Source organism: Leptodactylus fuscus, chromosome 4, assembly GCF_031893055.1.
Source record: "Leptodactylus fuscus isolate aLepFus1 chromosome 4, aLepFus1.hap2, whole genome shotgun sequence".
NCBI lineage: Eukaryota > Metazoa > Chordata > Amphibia > Anura > Leptodactylidae > Leptodactylus > Leptodactylus fuscus.
Genome location: NC_134268.1, coordinates 1,538,508 through 1,563,136, shown reverse-complemented (window position 1 = coordinate 1,563,136; position 24,629 = coordinate 1,538,508). Strand labels below are relative to the sequence as shown.

Below are 24,629 nucleotides of genomic sequence, written 5' to 3'. Positions count from 1 at the left end.
GAGAGGGGAACCGGAAGTCCCGCCCCCTGCGCCCACAGCCTGCCGGGAAGTGTAGTCCAGGCCCTCCTGCTGTGCGAGAGACCTGCGCTGACCACGTGATCAGACTTCTGTGTGGGCGGAGCAAAGCTGCAATGTGTCGGGTTGTATCGGCCAGAACTTTCTCTCACCGACTTTCTTTGAGGTTTTGCGGTTGATTGCAGATCATCTCTCTAACACTCCGCCCTGCCTAGGTGACTTACTGACCGTATAATATCACTGCGTGCCGTATCATTGTATATTACATTTATCTGCCACATATCTATAGTCTCATCTATCACATCCCAGGACATTGGATACAATATTATATTATACACTCACCGGCCACTTTATTAGGTCCACCATGCTAGTAACGGGTTGGACCCCCTTTTGCCTTCAGAACTGCCTCAATTCTTCGTGGCATAGATACAACAAGGTGCTGGAAGCATTCCTCAGAGATTTTGCTCCATATTGACATGATGACATCACACAGTTGCAGTCGCAGATTTGTCGGCTGCACATCCATGATGCGAATCTCCCGTTCCACCACATCCCAAAGATGCTCCTCTATTGGATTGAGATCTGGTGACTGTGGAGGCCATTGGAGTACAGTGAACTCATTGTCATGTTCAAGAAACCAGTCTGAGATGATTCCAGCTTTATGACATGGCATTGCATTATCCTGCTGAAAGTAGCCATCAGATGTTGGGTACATTGTGGTCATAAAGGGATGGACATGGTCAGCAACAATACTCAGGTAGGCTTTGGCGTTGCAACGATGCTCAATTGGTACCAAGGGGCCCAAAGAGTGCCAAGAAAATATTCCCCACACCATGACACCACCACCACCAGCCTGAACCGTTACCGATACAAGGCAGGATGGATCCATGCTTTCATGTTGTTGACGCCAAATTCTGACCCTACCATCCGAATGTCGCAGCAGAAATCGAGACTCATCAGACCAGGCAACGTTTTTCCAATCTTCAATTGTCCAATTTCGATGAGCTTGTGCAAATTGTAGCCTCAGTTTCCTGTTCTTAGCTGAAAGGAGTGGCCCCCGGTGTGGTCTTCTGCTGCTGTAGCCCATCTGTAGCCTCAAAGTTGGACGTACTGTGCGGCGTTCAGAGATGCTCTTCTGGCTACCTTGGTTGTAACGGGTGGCTATTTGAGTCACTGTTGCCTTTCTATCAGCTCGAACCAGTCTGGCCATTCTCCTCTGACCTCTGGCATCAACAACGCATTTCCGCCCCCCACAGAACTGCCGCTCACTGGATGTTTTTTCTTTTTCGGACCATTCTCTGTAAACCCTAGAGATGGTTGTGCGTGAAAATCCCAGTAGATCAGCAGTTTCTGAAATACTCAGACCAGCCCTTCTGGCACCAACAACCATGCCACGTTCAAAGGCACTCAAATCACCTTTCTTCCCCATACTGATGCTCGGTTTGAACTGCAGGAGATTGTCTTGACCATGTCTACATGCCGAAATGCACTGAGTTGCCGCCATGTGATTGGCTGATTAGAAATTAAGTGTTAACGAGCAGTTGGACAGGTGTACCTAATAAAGTGGCCGGTTAGTGTATATACGTGCTGTGGTAACTTGTGATGACAAATTGTAACATAATCTACAAACAGACTGTGATTTATTTCTTTGTTACCAATATTCAGTCTTTGATTACAACTTGTCACATATATACTAAGTGTCGCTCTGTCCTGATAGGATTCTGTTCTCAGACATTGTTAGAGCGCAGTCACTTTATTATCCTTTATATAATAATCTTACATTACACAGGACTTTATTACATAGTGTGCTGTTCTTTATTGAAGACACAATATTCAACGTTATTCATTCGTTCCAAAGATAGAGGAATAATAATTGCCACGTCCCGGTTGTTACCTTGTCTTGTTAGAACAACTACAGGTTCACAGACTGTGACTAGAGATGAGCGAACGCCGTTTGATGGAATATCAGGCCGTTCGGGATATTTGATTCCAATCGAATACAAGGCCGCATACGCAGTAAAATTCGTATCCCCTCCCCCCTTCCCTGGCGCTTTTTTTGCACCAATAACTGTGCAGAGGAGGAGGGACAGGAACCAAGGCTGCCATCAGGAATTTTGGGGCCCCATACAGCCTAAGTGTCTGCCCCCCCCCACCGCCATTTTAAAACTACTTTATTTTGCGACATACCAATTCTGTATTACATTTCCCTTTATTTAGCAGCATTACAAGGCTTAATCAGATTCTATTTGCAGGTAAAATCTGCTCCGTGTGACAGCGCCTATAGAGAGCCAGCACCATCTATAAGAGCCTCCTAATAAATTCTCAGGGCTTATTCACATTGCGTTTTTGGCCTCCCTTGCCGGGATACGTTGGTAACCAGTCAGAATCAGCTGTCAACTTATCCCTGCAAAAAAGGGGGGCCTGCAGTTCTCTGTGCAGGGATAAGTGGGGAGCTGATTGTGACTGGTTACCAACGTATCCCGGCAAGGGAGGCCAAAAACACAATGTGAACACTCCTTTATAGTGAAAGTCCCACCCCCAAACAGGCTGCTATGCTAGTAACACAGCGGCCTGCATCATTATTAATACAAAGCACACATACCTTTGGAGGTATTGTGCGCTTTGTAGTTCTCCAGCTAAAAACTTATATATTATTGCCCCAGACGTTCCCTCTCCGCAGTGCCGCACACCCGATGCCCCAACAATCCCCCTCCCCCCCCCCCCGTCCACCTTCTAACATCTTTCCACTGCCCCCTGTACCCATACCTCCCAACTTTTGAAGAACCAAAAGAGGGACAAAATGTGCGGCGCACTTTGCGCGCCACGGCAAATTTAGCCCCACCCACTGTTATGTTGACTCCACCCATTCTCATTAATTTTTCATGTGCCCGCACACTGTATAATCCTCCTACAGTCACCCATACATTATATGTCCCCCCTCTATCTCTCCCCCAGCTTCATATACACCCTTCATCTGTCCCCAGTTTCATGTCTCCCACCCAATCTCTGCCCCAGATTCATGTCCGCCCATCCATTTCTGCCCCCAGTTTCATGTCCCCCCCTCCATCTCTGTGCTGTTTCATGTCCCTCCATCTCTGCCCCCCAGATTCATGTCCCTCCATCTCTGCCCCCATATTCATGTCCCCTCCATCTCTGCCCCCATATTCATGTCCCTCCATCTCTGCCCCCATATTCATGTCCCTCCATTTCTGCCCCCAGATTCATGTCCCCTCCATCTCTGCCCCCATTGTCATGCCGTCCTCTCCATCTCTGCCCCCATATTCATGTCCCTCCATCTCTGCCCCCATATTCATGTCCCTCCATCTCTGCCCCCATATTCATGTCCTCTCCATCTCTGCCCCCATATTCATGTCCCTCCATCTCTGCCCCCATATTCATGTCCCTCCATCTCTGCCCCCATATTCATGTCCCTCCATTTCTGCCCCCAGATTCATGTCCCCTCCATCTCTGCCCCCATTGTCATGCCGTCCTCTCCATCTCTGCCCCCATATTCATGTCCCTCCATCTCTGCCCCCATATTCATGTCCCTCCATCTCTGCCCCCATATTCATGTCCTCTCCATCTCTGCCCCCATATTCATGTCCCTCCATCTCTGCCCCCATATTCATGTCCCTCCATCTCTGCCCCCATATTCATGTCCCTCCATCTCTGCCCCCATATTCATGTCCCTCCATCTCTGCCCCCATATTCATGTCCCTCCATCTCTGCCCCCATATTCATGTCCCTCCATCTCTGCCCCCATATTCATGTCCTCTCCATCTCTGCCCCCATATTCATGTCCCTCCATCTCTGCCCCCATATTCATGTCCCTCCATCTCTGCCCCCATATTCATGTCCCTCCATCTCTGCCCCCATATTCATGTCCCTCCGTCTCTGCCCCCATTGTCATGCCGTCCTCTCCATCTCTGCCCCCATATTCATGTCCCTCCATCTCTGCCCCCATTGTCATGCCGTCCTCTCTCTGCCCCCAGTTTCACATTCCACATTACACTGACTGACTTACCTTCTCCTTCGTTCCCTCGCTGCGCGCCTCTCTCTCACTGGCGCACAGTTATAGACGCGATGTGACGTCATCACATCGCGCCTACAAGCCAGTAGCAGCGGCGGCGGCGAAGCGAGGAGCTGACACAGGTCAGCTCCTCGCTTCAGCCGCATATGTGTCAGCGAGAGAGGCACGCAGCGGCGAAGCGAGGAGCTGACCTGTGTCAGCTCCTTGCTTCAGCCGCGTATGTCTTCAACTCAGATCTGCGTCCTCTGGATGCAGATCTGAGTTGAAATAGGACATACACAATGACTGCTACGGGCGCCAGGGGGCCCGGGCCCCCCCACCTTTTTCAATTTGGCCGGGCCCCTGACGCCAGTAGCAGTAGTACTGGCCTATCGGCGGCCCTGACAGGAACTATGACAACGGAGGAATTGGAAAAACCCATTGGCTGCCGAAAACATGTGACCTCTGATTCATAAGAATAGTGTCGGCCATCTTCGTCTCATTTTTGTTTTGGAGTGATAGGGAGAGCGCAGTCTCAGTGTGAGAAACAGATTGCAGTGTTTTATAGGCAGGAATAACAGATCTTTTCAGAGCCACACTGCAGGAAGACTGTATACATACACTGAAACTGCAAATCGTGCCGCAGGGGACGTGGGCGAGGACGTGGACATGGATATCCAGCTGGGTATCCACTCCATAGTCCAGGTACTGGAGAGGGGCTGCCAGCACCTGATTCACTCTTCCTCCTCCTCCAACCCCAGCCCTTTCTCCGTTATGTAATTGTAAAAAACAATTTTAATTAATGTTTCATGGATACCCCCCAAGGGCCTGCAAATCTATTTTTTTAGGGGTCACCCCAAGGGCCAAAAAATAAAACTCTGCTGCTACAAGGCTCAACTCACCTGAAGGTCAAACAACTCTGCTGTTTAAAGGCTGAAGTCACCGGAAGGGCCCCAATCTCTGCTGGAGCTCAGCTTAAGGGCCTGGCACTTCATTTGTACGGGCTCATGTTAAGGGCCATAACAGTGAATTTTGGAAGGTCTCCCCCCATCACACACATATATATATACAGTACACACACATATATACATACATATATACACATCACACACATCCACAATGACAGGTCAGGGGGGGAATGAAGGATTTCCCATTGTCTATTCCATCTGTGCTTGTCATGGGTAATGTGATATAAAGGGGGGCTTGGTAATGTTTGTGGAGCTTACATTGGGGTTTGTGTCCCTCCATTTGGGGAGTAAAGAAGGTTTCCAGGTATTTCCCCCTTTGATAGAGGTTGTAGTGAGTGTGTATAGTGTGTAGTTGTTAGGCTGTGATAGTGGGGTAATAGAGGGGCTTTGGGGTGTTAGATGCCCCCAGACATGCGCCCCCTGCTGGCCCAGTTACATTGCAGAGGTGTTGCATCATTTCCTGGGGTGTCATAGTGGACTTGGTGACTCTCCTGAGGTGAATGGTGGGATCCCCTGAAACTAAGCATTGTCTCCCATAGACTATAATAGGGTTCCATATTCCTTCCAATAGTCCCATATTCAGATGATATTCGGAACGGATAACGAACATCGAATATTTTACTGTTCCCTCATCTCTGATCACCTGCATCCAGTATTGAGCGTTGGCCTTGTCACTTGTGCTCGTGGACTTCTCCCGATTCTCTGAATCTTCTGATGATTTTCTTACTGTAGATTGTGAGATTTTCCAAGTCTTTGCATTTTCATACTGAGGAACATTTGCCTAGAATTGCACCACAGTTTTTAGTGTTTTTGTCACCTGTGCTCTATTGTCTAACTTCCCTTCCAACTCGAAGCCTGAATAAAACTATTTAAAATCAGAATTTTAATAGTTAATTTCTATAAAAAATTCATTTCTCAGCCTTCTTAATCCTTAAAAGTATCCAGACACCGGCGCACACAGACAGAGGCCCGGAGCCCAGTTTGTTTCCCCTTATGGTGATATATTGCTTGGTGAATATATATGAGTATATATATATCGTATCATGTGACTGGACAATAGTATAGATACGCCAAACATATCCCTAGGCTTTGGGGGTCTGTCTGTATGCGCCAGGCCTGGAAGCCTTTACGGAGTAAGAAGGCTGAAGAGTGATGTTCTTAGAACTATTACAATATTGATTCTAAAGCATCTTATTCGGGTTTTTAGTTCTTGTTTTGATACAACGTTCCCCTTTCGATACCTGATCTTCGCTCTATTCTGAACCGGTCACTTCCCATATGTGATCTGTGTTTTATTGGGGCTGCACCAGATCCCGTCAGACATCAGTGTAGTGTTTGTACTCGGAGCTTTGTACATTGCCTGCTTTAAATATAAGGGGATAACACAATAAAGTTTACAAAAAGATTCAAAGTGAGAAAACCAGTTTATTACAAAACCCTCCTGACATAAGGGCTGCACTTACTGCAGGGTGAGGGGGGTTACTGTGCGGGGGTCTCAGGTGTGTTCATGTGAATCCGACTCGAGAAGGTTTTTATAAAAGTAAAATATCACAACGTTCAGTCACTCTCCACCCTTCATGGTTATGGGGTTGGCTATAAGAACTGGAAGCTCGTGGGACATAAGGTGCGGTGTAAACCCTCTGACCGCTCTCATAGTGAAATCTTTGATTTCATTGTTCACATGTAGAACACTAAGATGGCTTCTCTCCTGTGTGACTTCTCTCATGTTTAACATGACTTGATTTAAATGTAAAGCATTTGCCACATACTGAACATGAGAAGGGCTTCTCTCCCGTGTGAATTCTCTGATGCTTAACCAGATCTGATTTATTTGTACAGCTCTTTCCACATTCTGAACATGAATATGGCTTCTCTCCTGTGTGAATTCTTTCGTGTTTAACGAGACTTGATTTGTTGGTAAAGCTTTTCCCACAGACCGAGCATGAGAATGGCTTCTCTCCCGTGTGAATTCTTTCATGTATAATAAAATTTGATTTAACTGTAAAACATTTCCCACATTCCGAACATGAAAATAGCTTGTCTCCTGTGTGGATTCTCTCGTGTATAACAAGACTTGATTTATCTGTAAAGCATTTTCCGCACAGCAAGCATGAAAAGGGCTTCTCTCCCGTGTGAATTCTCTGGTGTATAACAAGATGGGATTTCTGGTAAAAACATCTACCACATTCTGAGCATGAGAAGGGCTTCTCCCCCGTGTGACTTCTCTCATGTCTAACAAGATGGGATTTCTGGTAAAAACATTTCCCACATTCCGAACATGAGAATGGCTTCTCTCCTGTGTGAATTCTCTCATGTTTAACAAGATTAGATTTTTTTGTAAATGCTTTCCCGCATACAGAACATGAATATGGCTTTTCCCTCGTGTGACTTCTCTCATGCGTATAATGATTAAATTTATCTGTAAAGCATTTCCCACATTCGGAGCACGGATAGAGTTTGTCTCCTGTGTGAATTCTCTGATGTTTAACAAGATCTGCGTTCTCGGTAAAACTACTCTCACCTTGACAAGGATTTTGGTTTTCTCCTGAGTTGTTTGCAAACTGTTTTCCGTATTTGTCACTTTCCTCCAGTTTTGGGCCGGTAGTTGTAGTGATAATCTGTGACTGGTCAGGAGACGGTTCCTTGGGATTTGGGGGATTATATGATGGATCTGTCCTGTGACGTCCTGGGTGGACATTACGAGTGGTGGCATTTATTCCCGAGGAGCGCTGCATCATCTCTTCATCTTCTTCTTTGCATTTTAAAGAAATCAGGAATTTTTCGGCAGAGTTCTCACAGGGATTATCTGTCGGAATTAAAGTGGAACAGAAATATCACACTGTGGACATCTGTAGAATATTTTTAACCCTATTCTATAACATTTTTGTTTTTTTTCTCCCTGCCTTCCATGAGCTGTATGTGGTCTTTTTTTGCAGGACAAACTGTACTTGGTAATGGTACCATATAATCCTACTATCCTACTATACTATACATACTGTATATACATATGAAAGTTTGTGTGTTTGGATGTTTGTTACTCAATCACGCAAAAACGGCTGAACGGACTTGGCTGAAATTTGGCACACACATAGATAAGAACCCCGATTAAAATATAGACTACTTTTTATCCCGGTAAATGACATCGCTATGTGGTGGGTGGAGCTACACACTAATTTGGGAGCGGAGCTAAACAGGAGGGAGCTGGACATTGTGAAAGCTGAAGAAAATGGAGTCTCATAGAAGATCAGGAGACTACAGAACATACAGGCTGTGTGTGGCCAAGAGGAGTATATCGGGTGTAGAGTTTCAGTAAGTAGGATGGGGAATCTGTTGTTCTGCTTCAGATGGGGGAAGGTGGAGAACTGTTGTACATTTCAGCAATACTGAGCGACACTCTCACACAACACAAGCCCTGTAATCCAAATTAGCAGATGTAGCAGAGCTGAGCCATTTGTGTGTGTAACACAAGGGCATGTGGTCTTCGGACTGTGCTGGGGGGAGGGCGAACTGTGTCAAAGTTCAGCAGCAGCCATTCAACTGTGTCTAACACAGACGTTGCTAGGACACTCAGACAAGACAACCCCTCTGATCCAAATTGCCCGATGTAGCCGAGCTGAGGCAGTGCGGTACCACAGCTTGCTCTGCTCTCCATACGGATGTGCATACAGCTGGGGCTGCTGCACATATGTACAGATGTAGCAGAGCCGACACGCAGATGCAGGCGGATCACCACCAACCACATTTGGCTAATTATAAGCGGCTCATCGCCAACAACAACTCGCAGACAAAGTCGCGGGCAGAAGCTAGTATTCTAATATACTATCCTACTGTCTATACTGGGAAGCTGAAAATATGGAGGAAGTATTAAAAAATGAATTTGCACTATTTTCTTTTGGGTTTTATTTTTACGTTGTGCCGCCAAAACTTTACACTGTGAGATGACAAGATCTCAGTAAGACCAAATTTATTTAGTTTTTATGTTTAATACCTTTATATAAATCCCAAACTTCTCTTTGAAAGACTTTCTACTGGCACCAGTAACTGTTTTCTATTCTACGTATCATATACTGTATTATGGCAATTCGGATTGGAAGCGACGCCCTAATGGCATCATGCTCATTGGAAGAAACCGGACTGTAAGCCTGATATTATTAAATGAACTGGATTCAAGATAGCAGCGTCATAATCAATCAATCAATACTATATAAAAATGATCCCAATAACCAAGTTAGAAGCCGTTAGGACAATAATAAAAAAATCTATTGACGATTACGATTAACACTGATGGTGAAATTAACAGAACCAATAATAATAAGTAGTTAAATAATGTCCTCCCCGGATGCTATAAAGTATTACTGTTCTGTTATTACAATAGTGAATATCCAAAATGGAAGCTGTATCTTTCTATAGGGGACATCTATATGTGTCTTTACCGATATATTTATCACTCGCCATCTTCAGGGTACGTACATGTATTTAATCTTTTCTCACCATACAGGCTCACGTTCTGTACACGAGGGAGCGCCGCCATGTTGGTTATCTCGTCCGCACACAACCTGCTCTTACTCGCGCTCAGCCCGTAGTCTTTCACCTCAGTGCACATCTTACATGATTATTGGGATTGGTTTTATATGGAATAAAGTGAACAATTTGGATTTTTTAAAGAAATTAATCCAGGAACGATAAGACCTGGTTACTATCCTGGACGTCATTGGTTGTTGGATTATTTTTTGGTGGAGTATTGTTTCTTCGTTTGGATTTAGCTTGATATGAGAGGCTGTTTGCTGACACCAGGGTCACACTAGCGCTGACTCTCCGATAGAGAGGTGGACCCATAAAGGACCCTCGTCCCCCTCCATATTCACCTGAGCACAGCCAGGACAGAACTAGTGGCGGTCACTGCTCCCATTCAGTTCAGTAGGAGCACCAGAGATAGCCGAGTACTTCAGTTACCTCCATGTTCCCATTGTAGTGATTGGGAGCATCGACCACCAGTCCTACCAGCTGGACTGTGCTTGGGATGAATATGGTGCAGGACAAAGCTCCTGTAGACGTCACATCGTGGGGCAGCCCCTTGATGAAGCCTCAGAATGACCTTTCTGATTTCAGTATTACGTACCTGTGGTAACACCTCTTGGCGTTTCCTCCTTCACGTCTCTCGTACACGGGTGGTCGCCCACCATCCTCTCCTCTGCAGCCTCCACTTTGATAACCGTCAGACCTTCCTGGTGTGAGATGTGGAAACATTTAGTACAATACAGAAAACCTAACACATCAACATAAGAAACCCCCAAACCCAACACCAATGACGGCTCCGTCCGCCCCAGTCTATATGTGGTCCGGGACTCCGCGCCATCTACCTGACGACTCTTCATCTGTTCTTCATCTACTTCCACAACCTTAATGTCCATCAGATTGTCGCCCTAAACGAACAAGAAAGAAAGTGGAATTAACTTTGGGTTGACGACTTTACGGTCAGATCTTGTTCAGACTTTGGCGTCATCTACCTGCTCAGGCTCTGGGATATTGGGATGTTCCTCTGGGCAGTCCTGAGAATACAGAGGACGGGGACATCTCTCTGGTGGATTCCTCCAACTGGATCCATCTATGAAGAGACAATCACACAGTGACGGAACCCCTGCGCTGCTGTAGATCTGTCTGTACATCAGACACTTCTGTCAGGGTTATCGGGGCCCCTATTGGGTCGCTCAACAACTGAACCCCAAGATAATCCAGTCTGCCCAGGCTTGGGGCTTCCGATCCATCCAGAGACTCGGCTATCTACCCATTCTCGAGGAAATCCATTCCAAGTCATGGAAGAGGCTCAGACATTGATGTATTTAACCCCTTAAGGACACGGCTATTTTTGGGCATTGAGGACATGGCAATTTTTCCATCACTGAATTCTCAGAGCCATAATGTAGTTGGATTGGAGCTTCTTTTGTGTGGGACAAGTTGTATTTTCTAATGACGAGTTCTGTCGCAGCATTGGGTATGCCTCCAGTGCTGTTTGAGCTCTGGGCCCGCCCCCAGTGCTGCGAGAGAAATCATTTGCATACCGACAAAAAACAGGATTTCTATGGAACAGTGGCGCGAAGAAGACATCTAAGGGTAGGAGACGAATAGTCGTTCTGAAGGCTATTCCTATGTGGTACCCAGAAAAAAATTAGTTTTAATGATAGGATCCCTTTAATGGCATTCTGTGGTCAGTAACACTACAGTCATTTTTTTAAAATTTTTTCTTTGTTTTACTATTTTTTCCCAACTAAATACATTGATAACTGTGTGAAATCTGCTTTTATGTGTTTTTCTTGGTAGCTTTGTATGTCCACAATAACAGCGAAAACCAACCCTCAGCCCCGGGGATTGCAGCTTATTATAGTTCAAAAAGGCTTGGCAGAAGAGAAAAAAAATTCAAGGAAAACCCAAAAATCTTTATCCCGAAAAAATAAAATATAACAACAAAAGATCTATAAACTAAACATAACGACCCTTGTGCCGAAATACTATTTATCCCAAAGACTGAACATTGTTTAAAAAAACGAAATTTCACAATTTTTTATTGTTCTTCATGTTCGTACCAAAGAATGGAAGAAAAAGTGGCCAAAAAAAATAATAACAAAAAAAAAAAAAAAAACAAGCCCTCACACATCTCCACTGATGTCAGAATTAGACTGGCACGGATCTTTATGGATCTTGATGGATCTTTGAATCCAGAATCAAAAATATTTTTTTTTCTAATGCTAATAATATAAAAAAACACAGATATTCGGCACCACCATAACTATGACAACCGCTACAATCCCTGAAAATCCATAGGATTAAATGTGTTGTGTATTTTCTTTGCATTCATTAGTTGGTAATTTGTAGAAAATCTTTGCTCTTTACATACCGTAGCAGTTTATGCTTAGTCCCCTGGGGGCGGCCATATTGGAGACACAGTTGCCGTATCGGTAACGTCTGTGTACACAGGGGGAGCTGTATACAGACCCATATTTGTATGTACAGTAGTGTTACCAACCTGCCTTAGCTAGACCTCCAACATCACAATAGAATTATCAATAACCTGCTAATGCCAATGAGATGACTCTGCACAAACTCTCTCAGTCTATACAGCAAAGCTGACAAGTAGACAGACAAAAGAGTTGTATACAGAGTCATATTTGTGTATATAGTATGTAGTGTTATTATTCTGTCTTACCTAGATCTCCGGCATCACCATAGAGCCATCACTAACCTGCCCACCTGCGTAGAACAATGAGATGACTCTGCGCAATCTTCCCCAATCTATTCAGCATAGCAGAGAGGTGAGCGACAAACACCTGGAGCTCTGAGCTTGTGTCTGCTCTAGTGTCCAGTATGTCAATTATATAGTACTCAATATTTCATCACATTTTATATCAACAGTCACATAAAAAGAATTTTAAAAAATATTTTAAAAAATTATTAGCAAAATAATAATCTGTGCAGTTTTTCATGTTTTCTCACAGCAATATGGCTACAAGTTGGATAGAAAAAGCTCGATCTAGATCTTAGAATAACCAACCCCAGTCTGTGGCGTCTGTCTGACGGGAAGTGGCTGGGTTTTGATTCCATGTCACCCACAAAGTTGCCCTTTGAGCGTAAAACCTGAATGTCTATATCAGTGAAGTTGATAGGGATCGATAAAGACTAGGGTTGAGCGATCGGGACCAGAAAAGATTGGATTCCGATCGCCGATCGAGTAAATTTCACGATCGTGATCGGAATTCTGATCCTGATCTTTTCCAGCGGGATCGAGGTCGGAGGTTATCTCAAGATCGGCTCAACCCTAAAAGTGACTTTTCCCATAGAGAAGCATTGAGTAGGGTTGAGCGATCGGGATCAGAAAAGATCGGATTCCGATCGGTGATCGAGCAAATTTCATGATCGCGATCGGCTGGAAAATGATCAGAAATCGGATTTTAAAATTGATCCTGAAATCTCAAGATCGGCTCAACCCTGATAAAGACACAAGTCCAAACTATAAACCTACCACGTTGATCCAGAGAAAGGCAACTCCCCACGAGGCTGACACCATTTACCCCATATTAGAGGGAAAACTTCTAAACTCAAAAAAGGGCAATAGTTCTCTGGATGCTGATCCCACCCCAGGACACCAGCGCTCAGCCATCACAACATACCATGGCAGCCAGATCAATAGTCTCACTGTAAAGAATCTCCATCTATGACTATGGAATATAGAGGATGCCCTTGATATGGGCCTGGGCCTAGAAAGACCATTGGAAAGACCTCCGTCCATTCATATAACTCTACATTGTGATTAGGACATTGTGATTAGGACATTGTGATTAGGTCGCCCTTAAACTGAACATCCTTCATCCCCTGTATTGTCCTCCTCTGCGCCTGTTCTATATCCTACCTATATACAAGTGTCCAAAACTCTGCCCTATTTCAGGAGGAGCGGAGAGCCCGGAGGTGAAGGTATTGGATTTAACCCAACGGGAAACTTCAGAAATTTTTGAATGAGGTGAGTCCTGACCTGGGACTTATCTGAAGAATGTGTTTTTTGGCCTCCCCGACCACATCTGGGCAATGAATGACTGTAGAGGCGGCCACGTATGTCTGCAATGCTCTCCATCCACTACTATTGTATCACACGAGTACTAGGGTGTCCGTTCTTCTGGTACATCGGAGGACCAAAATAAATGGACCCCATTAAAATAAAGCCCAATGACCATAACGGGGTCCTTCAGGTGTCTGGTCTTTTGGTGATTTTGGAGGCCGACTCTCTTGTGGCTGGTACTCCTCGATTAGTCTCATGTGAATAGACTTATATCGTGGGGTCTGCGGCTGAATCAGTCACAGAATTTGGGGCAGTATCATGGAGGACACTTATTTTTTTCGAGATGGAATTTGGCGCTAATATTTAGGCAAAATCTGCATCAAATTCCTCCGTGTGCACAATCCCTTGGGTAGACAAAACGTACCAAATGCCGATTATAAGGAAACAATTCACACAACGTGATTATAAAGCCATTTATACGGAAATAAAACCCTACGTGACAGGAAGGTTACAGATAATACTCAGAGGAGGACAATGAGAGTCATGGTGCGGAGGAGGCCAGAGCGTCACGTAACCCCGGTAAAAGTCATCGGCGTGGCTTAAGGTTTTCTTCCAGTCGTTCTCCAGTCTTCAAGTTTATGGAGTCGGCAGAGTCCAAGTCTCGCCCTACAGTCACGTGATAATGTATGGACGTCCCATGTACGGTTCATGTAACATACGTGTTCCATCAATATCTCTTCTTCAGATGAAGGGGAAGAATGTATTGTTAGTGTATATCCACACCAGGCTGATTTTGCGTACAAATTTCTGCCACTGAAAATCCACTCCACACCTCCGAACGTGGCGGTTTATGAATTACGTACATGGATTCTACAAGACACTTTCAGACAAATGGGACGGACACAGAGATTTCTGCAACAAACTGCTGTGTGCTACAGTATATAAAGCCTATAGGGGGCGGTCTACCCTTTTATCTATGCCGAGAGGTTCATGGCGACATTTCCACGTCATGGCTTTGGAATCAAGAAGGCCGAAACCGAAATATTGAGCATCTCCCACATTCTGACCCCATAAATGGCTTCTTTCCTATGTGAGTTCTCTCACTTCTGACAAGTTGTGGTTTCTTGCGGATCATGGACATGGCTTCTCTCCTATGTGAACTCTCTGATGTTTCACAAGGTTTGATTTCTTTGTAAAACATCGGCCACATTCTGAACATGAGAATGGCTTCTCTCCCGTGTGAGTTCTTTGATGTATAACAAGATGTTCTTTCTGACAAAAGGATTTGCTACATTCAGAACATGAGAATGGCTTCTCCCCTGTGTGAGTTCTCTGATGTATAACCAGGTGTGATTTTTGGTGAAAGCGCTTTCCACACTCAGAGCATGAATATGGCTTCTCCCCTGTGTGAGTTCTCTGATGCTTAATAAGATTAGATTTCTTTGTAAAGCACTTCCCACATAATGAACACGAAAATGGCTTCTCTCCCATGTGGGTTCCTTGATGTTTCACAAGATTCGATTTATTAGTAAAACATCTTCCACATTCTGAACACGAAAACGGCTTCTCCCCAGTGTGAGTTCTTAGATGTATAACTAGATGCAACTTCTGGTAAAAACCTTTGCCACACTCAGAACATGAGAATGGCTTCTCTTCTGTGTGAATTCTCTCATGTTTAAAAAGATTTGCCTTTTTCGGAAAACATTTCCCACAAACTGAACATGGAAATGGCTTCTCTCTAGTGTGACTTCTCTCGTGTGAAACAAAATCTGATTCATCTGTGAAATACTCCCCACATTCAGAACATGGATATAGCTTCTCTCCTGTGTGAATTCTCTGATGTTTAACAAGGTCTGTTCTTTGGGCAAAACAACTTCCACACTGAAAACATGAATATGGATTCTCTTCTGTCTGGTTTTTCCCATGTTGGTCGAGGCCCGATTCCCCTGAACAGGAGTATGGCTTCGGCCCTGGGTGAAAGCTTTTCCCCCCTTTCTTGCGGGTACTTGTGGTGACAACCTGCGACTGGTCAGGGGATGGGTCCTTGTGATTCGGTAGGTTATATGTTGGATCTGTAGTGTGACATCTTGGGTGTACATTACGGGTGATGAGGTTTTCTCCTGGGGAGCGCTGCGCGATCTCTTCATCATCTTGATAATTTAGAGATATCATGAAGTTGTCCTCAGAGTCCTCACAGGGATTTTCTGTCAGAATTAAAATGGATTTTGTGATTTTTCTTTTTTTAAATACAAAGTTAGAAAAATTTCTATCATTCCTATTAGGCTGGAGACACACATGCAGTTTCTGATGCAGATTATCCCTTTCCCACTGTGGTCACTTTATTTTTACATTCTCCATTTTTATTGTACACCTTCCAAACCAGAACTTTTTTATTTTTTTCGCTCAGAATTGAATGGAGGCTTAGTTTTTGTGAGACAAATTTTACTTCATAAGGGCAGTGTTTAATATTTTGTGCAATACCGGGAGGCTGGAAAAAAATAAATCGGAATGGGTGGAAATTGGAAAAAAATAAAATTTTCCCATTTTCTTATGGATTTCAATTTTACCGCAAATGACACAATCGTAACAATCACAGTGACGGCAAATTCTTACAGTGATTGATACATGAAAAAATAAACCTTGATGATAGAAATAAAACTGAGTTTGCTTCCGGTGACCCCTGTCATGTTTTTTTAGATTTCCGTGTATAGAGCTATGTAAGGCGCGATGTTACATTTTTTGGAGTTGAAAAAGTGAAAAAATGGAAATTTGACCATTTATAATTTTTTTGAGCTGCGGTGTTTCACTATTTTTGTAGATGTTTTGTGACATGGAGATACCGAAAGTGATTACGGTTATTTTATGGATATTCTAGGGAAAGGGATGAGAAAACTTTTTTATAAAACAGGTTTTTTTTTTTTTTCCATTTCCTCTAGCTCCCCCCCCCGTTCCCCGGAGACTTGAACTTACATTCACTAGATTGCACGTACGCCATAGACTACAATACTACGGTGGTAAATTTACTGTATTACTATTGATCCTGTAATCGGGCCCTTCAATCCCAGCTGAGTGTCAGCCTTTGTGACCATTCACCATAAATGTACAGTGGGCGGGCTCAGGGAGAAACCCCCCCCTCCCCCCATTAACAACCAGGAACGGCGACTGCACAGGTCAGGGCTACTAACCCTTTAGATGTCATGGTCAATTGTGACCGTGGCACTTAAAGGGTTGTATAGTGGATATCTGTTCAGTTCTCTTACTGACTGGTACCCGCCTATCTGCATTATATTGGGGGGGACTAAAATTATAAGTAAAATTAAAAAAATAAAATTTAAAAAAAAACTAAAAATCCATATCAGCTTATTTTGCAATTTTACATATAAAAATAATATTAGTATATTTGTATAAATTTATACAAAAATAAACAACAAATGCAGAATATAGACATCAGCACAACTGACAAGGCCTGAACTGGCAGAATATAAAAGTATAGCACCCCTATAGTCAATGCTGTAATAAAAAAATAAAATTGAAAATGCCCAAAATGCAGGTTTGGTTTATTTTTGATACCACACCGCCTGTCAAAAATGGAATAAAAAGCAAATCAGCAGGTCCCTACTAAGTACCAATAAAAACTACAACTCAGCCCACAAAAAACGAGCATTTAATAAACAGCTCTGGAGACAGAAATATAAAGAAGTTTTTTGGGTCAGAATTTGGGTCAGAATTTGGCCATGCAAAAAAAACCAAAAAAAAAAACAACATTTTTATTTAATTTTTAAGAACAAAGCCTAAAAAACTAACACATCATATTACTGAATATTATATTTACTGACCATAGAATATAAATGAACACAGGAAAAAAAAATAAAACCTACGGCAGATGGGACTTATTTTTTTTTCTAAATTAAATTACTATTATTTAATTTAATTTTTATATAAAAAATTTGACCCCAAAAAACCTGGAAGGAGCTAAGCTGTGACATCATCTATTGTCAGTGGTAATGTAATGATGGCTCAGTGGTGTTATCTATAGAGGTGTTATCTTCTATTGTATCCCTGTCTGTGATGTAAAAGCTTCTGCATAGAAACAGGACTGGAAAGTGTCAGGTTATTATTAGGCCCCGAGGCCAGAGCGGATTTATATGGAACACCGAAATATACAGATGAAGATGAAATATACATCGAAAATAAAAAATCTGCTGAACACTGAAATTTGGTCTGAAGTATAAGTCATTTTGAGGCTGCAGGGAGACGTCTTCTTATATACAGTATGTGAGGCCTGTGGACGCCTCTGACATCTCATAATTATTTTGTGGAATTTATTTTGGGCTAAAAACATTTTGCCAATAGATATCAAAGTTTTTGACGATTTTCCTGTGCGCCCCTCGAGTTACAGAGTGAATGTGCCGGGAAGCCGAGGGCTTGTTCTTTTTGGCACCATGTTCCAGACGTTCCTCTGGGCTCTCCCATACATGTGACTATTGATCATGTGATCAGTTCTGCAGACTCTTCTCAATGTTCCTGGTGGTAGATACGTGACCTCCTGGCCTCACCTTCCCGATAGCTCAGGGTGTGATTAGGAGATTCCCAAGTGACAGGTCTCAGGATCAGCCATGAAGAAGATTCCCCAAGAAGTCAGGACAGAGTCCACAAGGTCTATCAGATCTGACCCGACAAACACAGCAGTGGTGAGGCCTCGTATAATAGTGATGTCACAGATGTCCGTGCAAGAACCGGAAAGAAAGGATGGTGGCCTAAATACAGGTGAAGAAGCCACGACGAAGGTGAACATGTAAAGCCAATCACAACCTGCCCCTCCTTACATCTCTGACCTGATCTCCTGCCCACATATAACCGCCAATCCCCTGCTCTACACACAACCATAGGATGGATTCACTGTATCTAAATCCTCAAATGTACAGCACCATGGGAGTAATATAATAATGTACAGCACCATGGGAGTAATATAATAATGTACAGCACCATGGGAGTAATATAATAATGTACAGAGCACCATGGGAGTAATATAATAATGTACAGCACCATGGGAGTAATATAATAATGTACAGAGCACCATGGGATTAATATAATAATGTACAGCACCATAGGATTAATATAATAATGTACAGATCACCATGGAATTAATATAATAATGTACAGAGCACCATGGGATTAATATAATAATGTACAGAGCACCATGGGAGTAATATAATAATGTACAGAGCACCATGGGATTAATATAATAATGTACAGAGCACCATGGGATTAATATAATAATGTACAGAGCACCATGGGATTAATATAATAATGTACAGAGCACCATGGGATTAATATAATAATGTACAGAGCACCATGGGAGTAATATAATAATGTACAGAGCACCATGGGATTAATATAATAATGTACAGAGCACCATGGGATTAATATAATAATGTACAGAGCACCATGGGATTAATATAATAAAGTACAGATCACCATGGAATTAATATAATAATGTACAGAGCACCATGGGATTAATATAATAATGTACAGCACCATGGGATTAATATAATAATGTACAGCACCATGGGATTAGTATAATAATGTACAGAGCACCATGGTATAATATAATAATGTACAGAGCACCATGGAATTAATATAATAATGTACAGAGCACCATGGGATTAATATAATAATGTACAGAGCACCATGGGATTAATATAATAATGTACAGAGCACCATGGAATTAATATAATAATGTACAGCACCATGGGATTAATATAATAATGTACAGCACCATGGGATTAATATAATAATGTACAGCACCATGGGATTAATATAATAATGTACAGAGCACCATGAGATTAATATAATAATGTACAGAGCACCATGGGATTAATATAATAATGTACAGACCACCATGGGATTAATATAATAATGTACAGAGCACCATGGGAGTAATATAATAATGTACAGAGCACCATGGGATTAATATAATAATGTACAGCACCATGGGATTAATATAATAATGTACAGCACCATGGGATTAATATAATAATGTACAGCACCATGGGATTAATATAATAATGTACAGAGCACCATGGGATTAATATAATAATGTACAGCACCATGGGATTAATATAATAATGTACAGAGCACCATGGGATTAATATAATAATGTACAGCACCATGGGATTAATATAATAATGTACAGAGCACCATGGGAGAAATACAATAATGTACAGCACCATGGGATTAATATAATAATGTACAGAGCACCATGGGATTAATATAATAATGTACAGCACCATGGGATTAATATAATAATGTACAGAGCACCATGGGATTAATATAATAATGTACAGAGAACCATGGGATTAATATAATAATGTACAGAGCACCATGAGATTAATATAATAATGTACAGAGCACCATAGAATTAATATAATAATGTACAGAGCACCATGGGATTAATATAATAATGTACAGAGCACCATGGAATTAATATAATAATGTACAGCACCATGGGATTAATATAATAATGTACAGCACCATGGGATTAATATAATAATGTACAGAGCACCATGGGATTAATATAATAATGTACAGAGCACCATGAGATTAATATAATAATGTACAGAGCACCATGGAATTAATATAATAATGTACAGAGCACCATGGGATTAATATAATAATGTACAGAGCACCATAGAATTAATATAATAATGTACAGAGCACCATGGGATTAATATAATAATGTACAGAGCACCATGGAATTAATATAATAATGTACAGCACCATGGGATTAATATAATAATATACAGCACCATGGGATTAATATAATAATGTACAGCACCATGGGATTAATATAATAATGTACAGAGCACCATGGGATTAATATAATAATGAACAGCACCATGGGATTAATATAATAATGTACAGAGCACCATGGAATTAATATAATAATGTACAGAGCACCATGGGAATAATATAATAATGTACAGAGCACCATGGGATTAATATAATAATGTACAGAGCACCATGGGAGTAATATAATAATGTACAGAGCACCATGGGATTAATATAATAATGTACAGATCACCATGGGAGTAATATAATAATGTACAGAGCACCATGGGATTAACATAATAATGTACAGCACTTTGGGATTATTATAATAATGTACAGATCACCATGGAAGTAATATAATAATGTACAGAGCACCATGGGAGTAATATAATAATGTACAGAGCACCATGGGATCAATATAATAATGTACAGAGCACCATGGGATTAATATAATAATGTACAGAGCACCATGGGAGTAATATAATAATGTACAGAGCACCATGGGATTAATATAATAATGTACAGAGCACCATGGGATTAATATAATAATGTACAGAGCACCATAGAATTAATATAATAATGTACAGAGCACCATGGGATTAATATAATAATGTACAGAGCACCATGGAATTAATATAATAATGTACAGCACCATGGGATTAATATAATAATGTACAGCACCATGGGATTAATATAATAATGTACAGCACCATGGGATTAATATAATAATGTACAGAGCACCATGGGATTAATATAATAATGTACAGCACCATGGGATTAATATAATAATGTACAGCACCATGGGATTAATATAATAATGTACAGCACCATGGGATTAATATAATAATGTACAGAGCACCATGGGATTAATATAATAATGTACAGAGCACCATGGGATTAATATAATAATGTACAGAGCACCATGGGATTAATATAATAATGTACAGCACCATGGGATTAATATAATAATGTACAGAGCACCATGGGATTAATATAATAATGTACAGAGCACCATAGGATTAATATAATAATGTACAGAGCACCATGGGATTAATATAATAATGTACAGAGCACCATGGGAGTAATATAATAATGTACAGAGCACCATGGGATTAATATAATAATGTACAGCACCATGGGATTAATATAATAATGTACAGAGCACCATGAGATTAATATAATAATGTACAGAGCACCATGGGATTAATATAATAATGTACAGACCACCATGGGATTAATATAATAATGTACAGAGCACCATGGGATTAATATAATAATGTACAGAGCACCATGGGATTAATATAATAATGTACAGCACCATGGGATTAATATAATAATGTACAGAGCACCATGGGAGAAATACAATAATGTACAGCACCATGGGATTAATATAATAATGTACAGAGCACCATGGGATTAATATAATAATGTACAGCACCATGGGATTAATATAATAATGTACAGAGCACCATGGGATTAATATAATAATGTACAGAGCACCATGGGATTAATATAATAATGTACAGAGCACCATGAGATTAATATAATAATGTACAGAGCACCATAGAATTAATATAATAATGTACAGAGCACCATGGGATTAATATAATAATGTACAGAGCACCATGGAATTAATATAATAATGTACAGAGCACCATGGGATTAATATAATAATGTACAGAGCACCATGGGATTAATATAATAATGTACAGAGCACCATGGAATTAATATAATAATGTACAGCACCATGGGATTAATATAATAATGTACAGCACCATGGGATTAATATAATAATGTACAGCACCATGGGATTAATATAATAATGTACAGAGCACCATGAGATTAATATAATAATGTACAGAGCACCATGGGATTAATATAATAATGTACAGACCACCATGGGATTAATATAATAATGTACAGAGCACCATGGGAGTAATATAATAATGTACAGAGCACCATGGGATTAATATAATAATGTACAGTACCATGGGATTAATATAATAATGTACCGAGCACCATGGGATTAATATAATAATGAACAGCGCCATGGGATTAATATAATAATGTACAGAGCACCATGGAATTAATATAATAATGTACAGAGCACCATGGGAATAATATAATAATGTACAGAGCACCATGGGATTAATATAATAATGTACAGAGCACCATGGGATTAATATAATAATGTACAGAGCACCATGGGAGTAATATAATAATGTACAGAGCACCATGGGATTAATATAATAATGTACAGATCACCATGGGAGTAATATAATAATGTACAGAGCACCATGGGATTAATATAATAATGTACAGCACTTTGGGATTATTATAATAATGTACAGATCACCATGGAAGTAATATAATAATGTACAGAGCACCATGGGAGTAATATAATAATGTACAGAGCACCATGGGATCAATATAATAATGTACAGAGCACCATGGGATTAATATAATAATGTACAGAGCACCATGGGAGTAATATAATAATGTACAGAGCACCATGGGATTAATATAATAATGAACAGAGCACCATGGGATTAATATAATAATGTACAGAGCACCATGGGATTAATATAATAATGTACAGAGCACCATGGAATTAATATAATAATGTACAGCACCATGGGATTAATATAATAATGTACAGCACCATGGGATTAATATAATAATGTACAGAACCATGGGATTAATATAATAATGTACAGAGCACCATGGGATTAATATAATAATGTACAGCACCATGGGATTAATATAATAATGTACAGCACCATGGGATTAATATAATAATGTACAGCACCATGGGATTAATATAATAATGTACAGCACCATGGGATTAATATAATAATGTACAGAGCACCATGGGATTAATATAATAATGTACAGAGCACCATGGGATTAATATAATAATGTACAGAGCACCATGGGATTAATATAATAATGTACAGCACCATGGGATTAATATAATAATGTACAGAGCACCATGGGATTAATATAATAATGTACAGAGCACCATAGGATTAATATAATAATGTACAGAGCACCATGGGATTAATATAATAATGTACAGAGCACCATGGGAGTAATATAATAATGTACAGAGCACCATGGGATTAATATAATAATGTACAGCACCATGTGATTAATATAATAATGTACAGAGCACTATGGGATTAATATAATAATGTACAGAGCACCATGGGATTAACATAATAATGTACAGAGCACCATGGGATTAATATAATAATGTACAGAGCACCATGGGAATAATATAATAATGTACAGAGCACCATTAATATAATAATGTACAGCACCATGGGATTAATATAATAATGTACAGCACCATGGGATTAATATAATAATGTACAGCACCATGGGATTAATATAATAATGTACAGCACCATGGGATTAATATAATAATGTACTGCACCATGGGATTAATATAATAATGTACAGAGCACCATGGAATTAATATAATAATGTACAGAGCACCATGGGAATAATAATAATGTACAGAGCACCATGGGATTAATATAATAATGTACAGAGCACCATGGGATTAATATAATAATGTACAGAGCACCATGGGAGTAATATAATAATGTACAGAGCACCATGGGATTAATATAATAATGTACAGAGCACCATGGGATTAATATAATAATGTACAGAGCACCATGGGAGTAATATAATAATGTACAGAGCACCATGGGATTAATATAATAATGTACAGCACCTTGGGATTAATATAATAATGTACAGATCACCATGGAAGTAATATAATAATGTACAGAGCACCATGGGAGTAATATAATAATGTACAGAGCACCATGGGATTAATATAATAATGTACAGAGCACTATGGGATTAATATAATAATGTACAGAGCACCATGGGATTAATATAATAATGTACAGAGCACCATGGGATTAATATAATAATGTACAGAGCACCATGGGAATAATATAATAATGTACAGAGCACCATTAATATAATAATGTACAGCACCATGGGATTAATATAATAATGTACAGCACCATGGGATTAATATAATAATGTACAGCACCATGGGATTAATATAATAATGTACAGCACCATGGGATTAATATAATAATGTACTGCACCATGGGATTAATATAATAATGTACAGAGCACCATGGAATTAATATAATAATGTACAGAGCACCATGGGAATAATATAATAATGTACAGAGCACCATGGGATTAATATAATAATGTACAGAGCAGTATG

The 24,629-nt window shown here is 40.7% G+C and overlaps 1 protein-coding gene across 2 annotated transcripts in view; it reads right to left on the bottom strand.

Annotated features, from left to right (window-relative positions):
- Positions 1 to 6,471: 6,471 nt before the first annotated feature.
- LOC142200005 (uncharacterized) overlaps positions 6,472 to 24,629 on the bottom strand; it is a 37,633-nt gene continuing 19,475 nt past the window's right edge. The window contains exons 7-10 of one of the 2 annotated variants that reach the window (XM_075269990.1): positions 10,500 to 10,597; positions 10,353 to 10,415; positions 10,112 to 10,217; positions 6,472 to 7,798 (exon numbers count right to left, since the gene is read on the bottom strand). In XM_075269990.1, the coding sequence (XP_075126091.1) occupies positions 6,684 to 7,798; positions 10,112 to 10,217; positions 10,353 to 10,415; positions 10,500 to 10,597 (1,382 nt within the window). In that variant the 3' untranslated portion in view covers positions 6,472 to 6,683. Of the gene's footprint in view, positions 7,799 to 10,111; positions 10,218 to 10,352; positions 10,416 to 10,499; positions 10,598 to 14,676; positions 15,742 to 24,629 lie in introns of both variants that reach the window. The other variant, XM_075269991.1, reaches the window with a different exon arrangement.